Below are 14,543 nucleotides of genomic sequence, written 5' to 3' on the forward strand. Positions count from 1 at the left end.
TCCTCCCAGAGGACGGCGTACTGGAATGCTTGTGTCAGGGGTGTTGGGAGAACATGAGCATCAAACGTGTTTTGTCTGAAGTGTGAAATCCCCCGACATTTTACAGTGTTTGTAGTGTTCTTTGAATAGAATAAATGGTGATTTTTCCTAATTTGTGATTTGTTGTCTGTTGCTCTCCAGCCTAGTTGGGGATGAAAAGGAAAGCGCTGTATTGTCTCGAATAGGAGAGCGGCAGGCTGCAGGACGGTGTCTTCAGCGCTGACATTACATCGCGCCTGATGGGCTCTCCTTTTCACGGTGATAAACGTTAATGCGTTCTGCAGTTCCTGGTGCATTTGGATGACAGCCGGAGCTCTTGTATATGCCACGTGTTTTTACGGTACTCATCCTAAGTTGGAAATTACAAATGTGTTAACATATCTCGGAATTCCGGGCAATTGGGCGCTTCTTTTATTTTTAATGTGTTTAATTAGCGTGGGTTATGTTTGAGAATTTCATGGCTGTCTTTGTAAACTCCTACCTGACACATATATAGACCACGTTTACTATAAACCTCACTAGGTCTGGCCAAGACAGTGGCAGTTCTTTTTTGGGGCTCGGACCTACCGTCCCACTGCGCCAGCAGTGGGCGTGGCCTAATTAGGCAGAGTGCAGAGTGCAGTGTGAGTGCAGTGTGAGTGCAGTGTGAGTGCAGAGTGCAGTGTGAGTGCAGATTGCAGAGTGTGAGTGCAGAGTGTGAGTGCAGATTGCAAGTGCAGAGTGCGAGTGCAGAGTGCGAGTGCAGAGTGCGAGTGTAGAGTGCAGAGTGTGAGTGAGTGTAGAGTGCAGAGTGCAGAGTGCAGAGTGTGAGTGAGTGTAGAGTGCAGAGTGTGAGTGAGTGCAGAGTGCAGAGTGTGAGTGAGTGTAGAGTGCAGAGTGAGTGAAGAGTGCAGAGTGAGTGCAGAGTGAGAGTGAGTGCAGAGTGCAAGTGAGTGCAGAGTGTGAGTGAGTGCAGAGTGTGAGCAAGTGCAGAGTGCGAGTGTAGAGTGCAGAGTGTGACTGAGTGTAGAGTGCAGAGTGTGAGTGAGTGTAGAGTGCAAAGTGCAGAGTGTGAGTGAGTGTAGAGTGCAGAGTGAATGCAGAGTGCAGAGTGAGTGCAGAGTGAGTGCAGAGTATGAGTGAGTGCAGAGTGCGAGTGAGTGCAAAGTGCGAGTGCAGAGTGCGAGTGCAGAGTGTGAGTGTAGAGTGCGAATGCAGAGTGTGAGTGCAGAGTGAGTGCAGAGTGAGTGCAGGTGCAGAGTGCAGAGTGAGTGCAGAGTGAGAGTGAGTGCAGGGTGAGTGCAGAGTGAGTGCAGGTGCAGAGTGCAGAGTGAGTGCAGAGTGTGAGTGCAGAGTGTGAGTGCGAGTGCAGAGTGAGTGCAGAGTGAGAGTGAGTGCAGAGTGAGTGCAGAATGAGTGCAGGTGCAGAGTGCAGAGTGAGTGCAGAGTGCGGAGTGAGTGCAGAGTGAGTGCAGGTGCAGAGTGAGTGCATAGGGAGAGTGAGTGCAGAGTGAGAGTGAGTGCAGAGTGCGAGTGCAGAGTGTGAGCGCAGAGTGTGAGTGCAGAGTGTGAGCGCAGAGTGTGAGTGCAGAGTGTGAGTGCAGAGTGAGAGTGAGTGCAGAGTGAGTGCAGAATGAGTGCAGGTGCAGAGTGAGTGCAGAGTGAGTTCAGAGTGTGAGTGCAGAGTGAGAGTGAGTGCAGAGTGAGTGCAGGTGCAAAGTGAGTGCAGGTGCAGAGTGAGTGCAGGTGCAGAGTGAGTGCAGAGTGAGTGCAGAGTGAGTGCAGATGCAGAGTGAGTGCAGAGTGTGAGTGAGTGAGAGTGAGTGCAGATGCAGAGTGAGTGAGAGTGAGTGCAGAGTGAGAGTGAGTGAGAGTAAGTGCAGAGTGAGTGAGAATGAGTGCAGAGTGAGTGCAGAGTGAGAGTGAGTGCAGAGTGAGTGCAGAGTGAGTGCAGGTGCAGAGTGCAAGTGCAGAGTGAGTGCAGAGTGAGTGCAGGTGCAGAGTGATTGCAGAGTGAGTGCATGCAGAGTGAGTGCAGGTGCAGAGTGAGTGCAGGTGCAGAGTGAGTGCAGAGTGAGTGCAGAGTGAGTTCCCGGGGAGTGTGAGTGCAGAGTGCAGAGTGAGTGCAGAGTGAGTGTTGAGTGAGTGCAGGTGCATAGTGAGTGCAGGTGCAGAGTGAGTGCAGAGTGAGTGCAAGTGCAGAGTTAGTGCAGGTGCAGAGTGAGTGCAGAGTGACTGCAGAGTGAGTGTGACAGCAGAGTGACTGCAGAGTGACTGCAGAGTGAGTGTGACTGCAGAGTGTGAGTGCAGAGTGTGAGTGCAGAGTGTGAGTGCAGAGTGCGAGTGCAGAGTGCGAGTGTAGAGTGCAGAGTGTGAGTCAGTGTAGAGTGCAGAGTGTGAGTGAGTGTAGAATGCAGAGTGTGAGTGAGTGTAGAATGAGTGCAGAGTGCAGAGTGAGTGCAGAGTGAGAGTGAGTGCAGAGTGCGAGTGAGTTCAGAGTGCGAGTGCAGAGTGCGAGTGCAGAGTGCGAGTGCAGAGTGTAAGTGCTGAGTGTGAGTGCAGAGTGAGAGTGAGTGCAGAGTGAGTGCAGAGTGAGTGCAGGTGCAGAGTGCAGAGTGAGAGTGAGTGCAGAGTGAGTGCAGAGTGAGTGCAGAGTGTGAGTGCAGAGTGTGAGTGCAAAGTGTGAGTGCAGAGTGTGAGTGCAGAGTGTGAGTGCAGAGTGATTGCAGAGTGAAGTGAGTGCAGAGTGAGTGCAGGTGCAGAGTGCAGAGTGAGTGCAGAGTGCAGAGTGAGTGCAGAGTGAGTGCAGAGTGAGTGCAGGTGCAGAGTGCAGAGTGAGTGCAGAGTGAGAGTGAGTGCAGAGTGAGAGTGAGAGTGAGCGCAGAGTGAGTGCAGAGTGCGAGTGCAGAGTGCGAGTGCAGAGTGTGAGTGCAGAGTGTGAGTGCAGAGTGTGAGTGCAGAGTGAGAGTGAGTGCAGAGTGAGTGCAGAGTGAGTGCAGGTGCATAGTGAGTGCAGGTGCAGAGTGAGTGCAGATGCAGAGTGAGTGCAGATGCAGAGTGAGTGAGAGTGAGTGCAGATGCAGAGTGAGTGAGAGTGAGTGCAGAGTGAGAGTGAGTGAGAGTGAGTGCAGAGTAAGTGAGAATGAGTGCAGAGAGTGAGTGCAGAGTGAGTTCAGGTGCAGAGTGCAAGTGCAGAGTGAGTGCAGAGTGAGTGCAGGTGCAGAGTGAGTGCAGAGTGAGTGCAGAGTGAGTGCATGCAGAGTGAGTGCAGGTGCAGAGTGAGTGCAGGTGCAGAGTGAGTGCAGAGTGAGTGCAGAGTGAGTGTGAGTGCAGAGTGCAGAGTGAGTGTTGAGTGAGTGCAGGTGCAGAGTGAGTGCAGAGTTAGTGCAGGTGCAGAGTGAGTGTAGAGTGAGTGCGAGTGCAGAGTGAGTGCAGGTGCAGAGTGAGTGCAGAGTGACTGCAGAGTGAGTGTGACTGCAGAGTAAGTGTGACTGCAGTGACTGCAGAGTGACTGCAGAGTGAGTGTGACTGCAGAGTGAGTGTGACTGCAGAGTGACAGTGACTGCAGTGTGTGAGTGTGCAGGGTGAACAGTGTGTGAGTGTGCAGGGTGAACAGTGTGTGTTAGTGTGCAGGGTGAACAGTGTGAGTGTGCAGGGTGAGCAGTGTGTGAGTGTGTAGGGGCAGTGTGTGAGTGTGCAGGGTACAAACACTCAAACTAAGTCCACCACACACACACATACGTAAGACCACACACATAAGACCACACACACACCACACACACACACACACCACATACACACCACACACACACACACCACACACACACACACACCACTCTCTTACCACCACACACTCACCACCACACACTCCCCACCAAACACTCCCCACCACACACTCACCACCACACACTCACCACCACACACGCAACCACACACACAACCACACACACACCACCAGCCGTCAGTGCACGCTTTCACCAGGCACAAACACCACCAGCCATCAGTGCACGCTTTCACCGGGCACAAACACCACCAGCCGTCAGTGCAGGCTTCCACCAGGCATACAACACCAAACGTCAGTGCACGCTTTCACCAAACACACACACACCACCAGCAATCAATGCACACTTTCACCAGGCACACACAACACCAGCCGTAAGTGCACGCTTTCACCAGGCGCACTCACCACCAGCAGTCAGTGCACGCTTTCACCAGGCACACACACACCACCAGCCATCTGTGCACGCTTTTACCAGGCACACACACCACCAGCCATCAGTGCACGCTTCCACCAGGCACACACACCTCCAGCCGGCAGTGCACGCTTCCACCAAGCACACACACCACCAGCCATCAGTGAAAAATTTCTACAGGCACACACACCAACAGCCATCAGTGCACACATCAATTGTTAACGCATCCACAATAAACCATTGTAGCAATCGCAGTATGGTGCACTTTACTTTTAAACATATTCATCTAAAGCGCAGCATGCCACCATTGCTACATTTCTAATCCAACCCACATATTTCCACTACACACCACATGCATACACTCCATAACACATGGATAAAAGACATTGCCATTTACAATGCCATTACCTCTAACTCAAATAAATCCGAGATCTATTGCATTTTTAATGCTTGTTTGATATTGTATCCTTCCAGTGTGTTCACTGATAAAGATCTGCCTGTATGCCCTTGCAATTCAAGCGTGCCCCAGTCGTAACTTCCTCTGTATTTTTCTGTGAATTGTATAAAGAATAGCGTATAAGTATTTTAAGACCAATACTAAAAACTTTCAACATTCAGAAATGCAAAGAGGCACTGGAGTACCTGCAGCTGCTCCAGACAGATAAGGTCTGCTACATAGTCTACAGGTATTTAGCAGCTGTGGTTAAGGTTAGGAGAATTGTTGGGAAATAGCTATATTTTATCCTTTTACATAATAAATGTGTTTACTTTTTTGCATTGAGTTTTATTGTATTTTAAAAAGTACTGTTTTTATTATTAGTTGTTCTATTATCATAGTCATTTTAATTGCAATAAAAACAATGGATAATTTAAGGAACTGGACACTCTGATCACTAAGTTTCTCTGGTGTGGTGGAAGGGCCCAGGTGGCTTTGTCTGTCTCCCGGATTCCCTCTTATGATGGTGACATGGGAGTGACACACCTATATCAGTATTTTCTGGCGGTGCGCCTATTAGTGATGCACGATTGGTTTAATGGGGACTGGTCAGACCCTGCCTGTAGGCTTGAATTGAGCGAACTGGGGATAACGGGCGTCCGGGCCATGTTATGTGGGGACCCCATTCCGAGCCGGCTTCCTGAGGTGATGCAATCAATCTTGTTTGCATGGTGGGCTTCGCTCCAACACACAGGGTGGTCAGGGAAACTGACCCAGTGCACCCCCCATTGGCAGGTGGCCTGGCTTCGAGAAGTCAGCGGGTTGAGGGGCTTTAAACCTTGGGACCTTATTGGTATCTCCCAATTAGGAGATGTGTGGGCAAGAGGCCAGATGTTGTCCTTCCAAGAGCTCCAAACCCGTTACTCCCTGCACTCCTCTCAACATTATAAATATCTGCAGTTGCACCATGCCCTCCTCACACACATCACAGGCGACACAAGGCTCCCTGAATATAGCCCCACTGATGCTCAGACACTGATGGGTGACTTGGGGAGGGGGGTGGTCTCCTGGATTTATGGTACTTTAGTCAATAACACCCCCACATCACTAGACAAGTTGAGGGATCAATGGGGGGTATGGGTGGGCCCCCTAGATGATGTTGACAGGCGCGATGTCCTTATGGCCCCCAGAACAGTTACTGTTTCCGCCAAACTGAAGTTGATCCAAATATACTATCTACAAGCTGCGTATCTCACCCCCCTGCGCCTGCAGCGAGTGGGTTTGCGCCCAGATGCAGCATGCGCACAATGCAAACACGTCCCGGACGATTTCCTCCACATGGTTTGGTCATGCCCCTGCTTGGGGCAGTTCTCGGGTTCCATTGAGGGTGAGTTAACGGAGGTACTTGGTTGGGATGTTCCTCATGACCCACGTCACTCCTTGCTGGGCATCAGGTCCAGGTCTGATAAGTTGTTTTACAATACAGCAATGATGGTGGCCAAGCGGGACTTTGCGGTGGCCTGGGTAAGCCCTGATCCTCCTACCCTGGAGAAGTGGCGAAGAGGGGTGGACTGGTGAGCAACCCAGGAGAAGGCCATGTATACAGCAAAGGGGTGTGCCAAGAAATATCATAGAGTGTGGCAGAAGTGGCTGGGGGCTGTGGAGGGTCCCGATTGACTGGATTCCAGCATCTGCTAGGGGTTATGTTTTTCACAGGTGAAGACGCACATGAGACATCAGGCGGAGGCTGCCATTTCAAACAGCATTAAAGATGACAGTCCGGAGGGGAACTCCACCAAAGGATTAAAAATGCAAGAGGCATGAGGAGCGAACTACAGGTCCCGGAAACCTGTCGACGTGACCGAGCCCACCGGAGGGCGTGTCCCACCTGTGGTTGTCACAGTTTGAAAAAGCGGAGAGACCCGGTTGGCTCCTCTTCCCCACCCAGCTGACATTGCCCAGTGCCCGTGATCAAGGAGCAGGAGCTCTGAAACGCGTAGGGCTGGATTGTGACAAGCGCTGTGAAATCCAGTAAAAGAAAAATGAAAATAATGGACGCTGTTTGAAATTGCAGCCTCCGCCTGATGTCTCATGTGCGTCTTCACCTGGGGGCACCCTTTGTTGAACATATTTTCGGCCCGTCCCGGCCGAGAGGATTGCACTCCCACTCAATAACTTGGTGGGCTGCGCGCACAGACTACCTGAAGCGCACTGCAGGCTGACATCAGTTTCATGGAAAATAACGGAGACCGGTGCTTGCTCCTCACCAGAGAGGTTTGAATTGGGGCATTAAAGATGACAGTCCAGAGGGGAACTCCACCAAAGGATTGAAAATGCAAGAAGCATGAGGAGCAAACTACAGGTCCCAGTAAACCTGTCGACGTGACCGAGCCTACCGGAGGGCGTGCCCCACCTGTGGTTGTCACAGTTTGTAAAAGCGGAGAGACCCGGTTGGCTCCTCTTCCCCGCCCAGCTGACATTGCCCAGTGCCCGTGATCAAGGAGCAGGAGCTCAGAAACGCGTAGGGCTGGATTGTGACAAGCGCTGTGAAATCCAGTAAAAGAAAAATGAAAATAAAGGCTGCTGTTTGAAATTGCAGCCTCCGCCTGATGTCTCATGCGCGTCTTCACCTGGGGGCACCCTTTGTTGAACATATATATACATATATATATATATATATATATATATATATATATATATATATATATATATATATATATATATATATATATATATATATATATATATATATATATATATATATATATACACACGGCTCCCAGGGGTGTCCATATTTCAAGCAGCACACAAGCGCAGTTCAGCTCTTCCCCTTAACAAGCTTTTATTGGTATACAGGCAACTTTCCTCAGTAATCTTTAAGGCGCACGACTAAGCCTGACACGTTTTGTTATCGAACTTCTTCAGTGGCGTGCTCGAAAGAAGCTTTGCGGGCCACACCCCCCTCTATTTAACCACATCATGCGCTGATATGCAGCTGCACTGAATGAGCAAACATGTAGGTTTTCTGGGACATGTAGTCCATTTCAGTCCACAAATGGACGCCTCGTGTAATAATTGCCAGTTCAAAGCTCACCATGAGCCCCAAGGAAAGAGGCGCTGCTAAATCCCGGAAGCGCGCTCCACTTGTTGAGTCCGAGTTAGGACCCGTGGCCCCCTGGAGTCCTGGGGTGGTGCTTGCTTCGTGGCTGGACAGCCGCGTATGGGAGCTGTATGTAATACGCGGCGGTCCTGCCGCGAAGCAAGCACCACTTCACCACTTGGTGGTGCGCCTTAAAGATTACTGAGGAAAGCTGCCTGTATACCAATAAAAGCTTGTTAAGGGAAAGTGCTGAACCGCGCTTGTGTGCTGCTTGAAATATGGACACCCCTGGGAGCTGTATATATATATATATATATATATATATATATATATATATATATATATATATATATATATATATATATATATATATATATTCACTGAAAAAACCATAGGTTATAGACCATATATAGTTAGGAATTAGCATTTGCAAAATCTTGAAAATTCACTGAAAAAACCATAGGTTATAGACCATATATAGTTAGGAATTAGCATTTACAAAACCATATTTTACTCACACAAAACCATTGAAATTTCATATATAGTTAGTTGCCCTAACTATATATTGCGCACCCGCAATCCACTGCTGATGATGTCACATATTACATCATTCATGACATGGTCAGTGACATCACTGATGACATCACTGATGACATCTCAAATGACATCACTGATGACATCACTGATGACATCATTCATGTGATAATACGATGAACCTCTTCAGACTCTAATATAACCTTAGATACACTTAGTGTAAACAGACACTCACAGATTGTCACTCATCCATGGAGTTACTCATGCACCTACTCAGTCATGCAAAGAATCAATCACACCTCCATTTCCTCAACTATACAGTTATACACACCTTACTAATTCAAACATATTCTAACATATTTTTACTCTCTTATACAATCACTGATACAAATTTTCAATGATCCATGCAGCCACTCACACATTCACTGGCTCTTCTGCACAGTTATTTATATATGTCTACTCTCACATGTACTGTGTTTTACATATGTACTTACTTTGACATGTAGCACTAAGATATCCATTCACTCAGCAATACACTCATGCACACAGTCAACTGCACATGCAGCTGTTTCCACATGCACTTTTGAACCCATACATATAGTGAATCAACTGCTCACACATCTATGCACAGAGTCATACACCTTCCATCAACTCACACACATACTCAGTCTCCCAAACAAATACTTGGGCAAACAATCAATAACCCATATAGTTACTCATATAGCTACTGATCAACACATGCTGCAGTATACAGAACAACAGACATAATGATGCACAAAATAAGACAGTTTAGTCACTAACCCATGCACTCAGTGACACACATTTAATCACTCACTCATACAGTCAGTCATGCACCTACTAAATCCTTCATCCAGACACTTAAACATCCACTCATTCTTTAATATGTAAAACATATTTTTACTTTACTGCAACATACAGTCACTGGGTGATATCATCAGTGATGTCATCAGTGATGTCATTTGAGATGTAATCAGTGATGTCATCAGTGATGTCACTGACCATGTCATGAATGATGTAATATGTGACATCATCAGCAGTGGATTGCGGGTGCGCGATATATAGTTAGGGCAACTAACTATATATGAAATTTCAATGGTTTTGTGTGAGTAAAATATGGTTTTGTAAATGCTAATTCCTAACTATATATGGTCTATAACCTATGGTTTTTTCAGTGAATTTTCAAGGTTTTGCAAATGCTAATTCCTAACTATATATGGTCTATAACCTATGGTTTTTTCAGTGAATTTCAATGGTTTTTTAATAGCAAATATCAAAAGCTGTAAAATGTATTTTTATTCTAATTCAGAAATATATTTAAAATGTTTGTAATTTAATGTTTTTATTTATACTTTTTTTTAAAAAAAATTTTTGTTTCGTTACTGGTTCGCGAACCGGGACACTCCCCGGGAAGCGCTCCATTAAAAAAGGTGTGAAAGTAATTTACAGAAAAACGACTGGAAACACTTTCACCAAATATAGATTAGCTCATACTACATACCAATCCCTACCATTTTCATAAATTTGTTTGGAATTACATTTAGCCATTTAGCCTGTAGACCTCTCTAAATACCCTGAGGTAAATTACTTCACAAAACACATCTGAAGTGTTGGAATTGACAACCAGTGAAAATGTTACTTTCATTTTCAATTTTTTTTACCTAACATTTGATTGGTTATGTACCTGAATATATATAAAGAAAGAGAGGGAAACACAGCCATTTTCACTACTACTTCCTGAACTACATATCAAGAACATTTTCACCTCCCTGTAAAATAAATTGATAATTTGTAAGGGGCACTTTTAATTAATTTGTAAAAACGTTTTATGATAATTAATTACTGTCCCCCTGCTATAGTTATAGCTACAGATAGGCTCCTCTGTTATATTTATTGATTGACTTACACTTCTCTGCTATAATTATGAATTTACTTACTTTAACTTCACTGTTTAAAAAACAGAACTACCTGTCTAAACTTAAACCCAACAGTGCCCTAACTCTTCTAATATAATTATTTTTTTATGCAATTTACAGCAAAAGAATGGAAGGGGAGCAAGAAAATATCAATGTTTCCTTCGACATGACATCTGAAGAGATTATAAATGAAGAATTTTTAGATGAAGATTTTATGGATCAGTCTTTGGATGAACAATTTATTGAATGCTTACAAGACATAGAAACATGCATGTTTGAGGAGATTCCAGATGAAGTAATGCTGGAAGTTTTATTGAACTATGAAAATTCTGACCAATACATTTTTATTTAATAATAAAAAATTGTTTGAGTCATTATTCATTGTTATATCTAATTCATGAAGTACAACCAAAATAAATAAATAAAAAAAACAACAAAACAAACAATCAATAAACATACAATAAGTTGAAAGTCAATCATTCTTTTTTCCTCATAGTACGCTCCCCGGACCGCTTTCCGGTGCGCGAACCGGGAGCTTCCCACGCAAAAAAAAATAAAAAAATAAAAAAAATTTTTTTTGCCCCGCGGGGCCCTTTTAAAACCTCCTCTTCAAACCTAGGGGGTCAGGGAGGATCTACTATGCCCCCTTATGATCATTTCCCCCTTCGTTTTGGTCTCCTCTTGTCTCTCGATCCTACCGAGAGACAAGATGGCGGCCGCTCCGGATTGTTTAGAATGTTGACAGCCACCGGAGACCCAATCAGCTTCGCTTCGCAAAGTTCCGTTACGCGAAAAGTACGCGAACCGGAACGCTACCCGGAGCGCTGTCACAGATATATATATTTTTTTGAACGTTAATTTCTCAAAATCCAAAGGAGCACATATATTGAGACCTAGCAAAGGCACATCGGGCTAACAGTCCCTACAATTTTGCAAAGTTTCGTGCAAATCCATTCAGCCGGTCGAGCTAAAAGTGAGGCCAACCGCCCTATGGAAAAATGAATGGGAAAAACGCGTTTTGGGACCCCCCTTTTTTCTCAGCCCCCCCTTGACGAACCCCCCCCATATTTTCAGGGGCTGCTCAAAAATGTGCCATTTTCCTGAAAATTTCAGCCAATTCCGTCCACAAACGCCAAAGTTATTAGACATAGAATTTTCAAAAATCCCATAGAGAAAAAATCCTAACTTTATATACCTACTGGCGACCGCCAGTAGGTAATATATATATTCACTTAAAAAAACATAGGTTTCAGGCCTTATATAGTTAGGAATTAGCATTTAAAAAACCATTGAAATTGCTCCTATATAGTTAGTTGTACTAACTATATTCCGCGCACCCGCAATCCACTGCTGATGATGTCACATATTACATCATTCATGACATGGTCAGTGACATCACTGATGACATCTCAAATGACATCACTGATGACATCACTGATGACATCTCATTTGACATCACTGGTGACCTCTGTGCCTCTGGGCCGGTCACCCCCACGCACCTCGCACACTCCTCGTGAGTGCGTCCAGGCTGCCCCTTGTTCCCGCCTACTGCCGCCTACTGCCGCCGCAGCTGTGACCCTGTGACACCGCTGATTGCTGCTCCTGCCCCGCGTTGATATTACATTTCCACTTGTTTCCCCCTTGTGTTCTCTGCTCCATGTATCACTGTACCGCTGTGACTCCGTTTGTTGTATTCCCCGGTGTATTTTCAGGCCCCTGTTTATTTCTTGTATCCCCGTTCTGTGTAGGATTGTACCCCAGTGATTTTGTTTCAGGCCCCTGTTTAATTTTTGTATCCCCATTCTGTTTAGGATTGTACCCCTGTGATTCCCGCCACCTCCCCGCGCTTCCCGCCACCTCCCCGCCCCTCTCCTCTGCAGCCCTTCCCATTCGCCGCCCCGCTCCCCGCCTCCCAGCTGCCCCTCCCTCCCACTGGGCCATATAGGACGAGGTGAGCGAGGTGGTGAGCTGTGACCTCTGTGCCTCTGGGCCGGTCACCCCCACGCACCTCGCACACTCCTCGTGAGTGCATCCAGGCTGCCCCTTGTTCCCGCCTACTGCCGCCTACTGCCGCCGCAGCTGTGACCCTGTGACACCGCTGATTGCTGTTCCTGCCCCGCTTTGATATTACGTTTCCACCTGTTTCCCCCTTGTGCTCTCTGCTCCATGTATCACTGTACCGCTGTGACTCCGTTTGTTGTATCCCCCGGTGTATTTTCAGGCCCCTGTTTATTTCTTGTATCCCCGTTCTGTGTAGGATTGTACCCCTGTGATTTTGTTTCAGGCCCCTGTTTAATTTTTGTATCCCCGTTCTGTTTAGGATTGTACCCCTGTGATTCCCGCCACCTCCCCGCGCTTCCCGCCACCTCCCCGCTCCCCGCCCCTCTCCTCTGCAGCCCTTCCCATTTGCCGCCCCGCTCCCCGCCTCCCAGCTGCCCCTCCCTCGCTCCGCCCCCCCACTCTCCACATATGGCAGAGTGGCCTACGCGCAGCGTGCACGCGCAGCAGGCGCGCCGAAGGTGCGCCAAAGGTAAGCCCGTCTGCGCCCGTCCGCGCCTGGACCGCGCCCAGCGCTAGGACCCCTGGCACCCGCAGACCCCAGCCCACCCGCCGGACGTACAACGCCGCCACCCTCAACGCACTCAACGCCGGCCGAGTCCCGGGCTGCTACCGAGCCTCCCTGAGACGCACCCACGGACCCTTCTGCTGCAACTCCTGCAAGTTCGCCTGCATCTGGACCTGCACTACTCCATCACCTACCAAGACCAAGACGAGCTACAGCAACAACCACCTGAAATGCATCCTGCTCAACACCCGCTCCGTCCACAGGCACGCCATAGAGACCTGGAACCTGCTCGACACCACAGCCCCAGACGTCGCCTTCTTCACGGAAACCTGGATGAACGCCTCCTCAGCGCCCGACATCGCCATCGCCATCCCAGACGGCTACAAGATCATCCGAAGGGACCGCATCAACCACACCGGAGGAGGCATCGCCATCGTCCACAGGAACACCATCCGCATCACGACCAGCACCGACGACACCCTCGCAACCGCCGAGCACCTGCACTTCCAGGTCCACATCAACCCCAAGACCACCCTCAGAGGCACCCTCATCTACAGACCTCCGGGACAACGCACACAATTCAGCAAAGACATCGCCGACTTCATCAGCCCGCACGCCCTCTGCTCCGCTGACTACATCCTCGTAGGGGACCTCAACTTCCACCTGGAGAACAACAACGACCGCAACACCACCACTCTGCTGGACAACCTCACCAACCTAGGACTTAAGCAGCTGGTGACCACCCCCGCCCACTACGCCGGACACACACTCGACCCCGTCTTCTCATCCAGCAAGGACATCGCCTTCAGCCACGCCACCGGACTCCACTGGACGGACCACAGCTGCGTCCACTTCAGCTTCGGAAGGACCACGATCCACCAGCAACAGGTTGCACGCAGGAGCTGGAACAAGATCACAGCCGACCAGCTTGCGACCTCCCTGAGCATGAACCCTCCCACCAGCACAACGAACCCTAGCCAGGCGGCCGCCAACCTCACGAAATGGATCAGCAACCGCGCTGACGAGCTCGCCCCCCTGAGGACCCCGCCTAGCAGACCCGGTAGCAAGAAAGCCCCATGGTTCACCGACAAACTCAAGAGCTCCAAGAAGAACTGCCGAGCCCTCGAGAGAACCTGGCGCAGAGACCCAACACCGGACAACATGACTGCCCTCAAGCTCGCCACCCGAAAACACCACCAACTGATCCACGCCACCAAGGAAACTGCATTCAAGGAACGACTGGACAACAACGCACACAACAGCAAGGAACTCTTCAACATCGTTAAAGAGCTCTCCAACCCCAACGCCGGAAACAACGACATCACCCCCTCGCAAGACCTCTGCAACTCCCTCGCCTCCTACTTCCACAACAAGATCGCGGACATACACAACAGCTTCAGCACTCAACCGATGAACGCCACGACCGAACCACCGCCCCACACCACCACGCTCCGCGCCTGGACTCCGATCAGCACCGAGGACACCGTCCAGACGATGAACTCCATCCACTCCGGTTCTCCGACCGACCCCTGCCCTCACCACGTCTTCAACAAGGCCGACGCTGTCATCGCACCCCACCTGCGGGACATCATCAACACCTCCTTCGGCACCGCTACCTTCCCGGAGAGCTGGAAGCACGCCGAACTCAGCGCCCTACTCAAGAAGCCATCGGCCGACCCCACCGACCTCAAGAACTACCGCCCAATCTCGCTGCTCCCGTTCCCTGCAAAAGTCATCGAAAAGACCGTCAACAAGCAGCCTG

The 14,543-nt window shown here is 48.7% G+C and overlaps 1 protein-coding gene across 1 annotated transcript in view; it reads right to left on the reverse strand.

Moving 5' to 3' along the window:
• Positions 1–264: 264 nt before the first annotated feature.
• LOC147707933 (uncharacterized) overlaps positions 265–14,543 on the reverse strand; it is a 32,107-nt gene continuing 17,828 nt past the window's right edge. Inside the window, exon 3 of the mRNA XM_086925690.1 lies at positions 265–388. Within this exon, the coding sequence (XP_086781816.1) occupies positions 265–388 (124 nt within the window). The remainder of the gene's footprint in view (positions 389–14,543) is intronic.

This window comes from Lissotriton vulgaris, chromosome 6 (genome assembly GCF_964263255.1).
Source record: "Lissotriton vulgaris chromosome 6, aLisVul1.2, whole genome shotgun sequence".
Classification (NCBI taxonomy): domain Eukaryota; kingdom Metazoa; phylum Chordata; class Amphibia; order Caudata; family Salamandridae; genus Lissotriton; species Lissotriton vulgaris.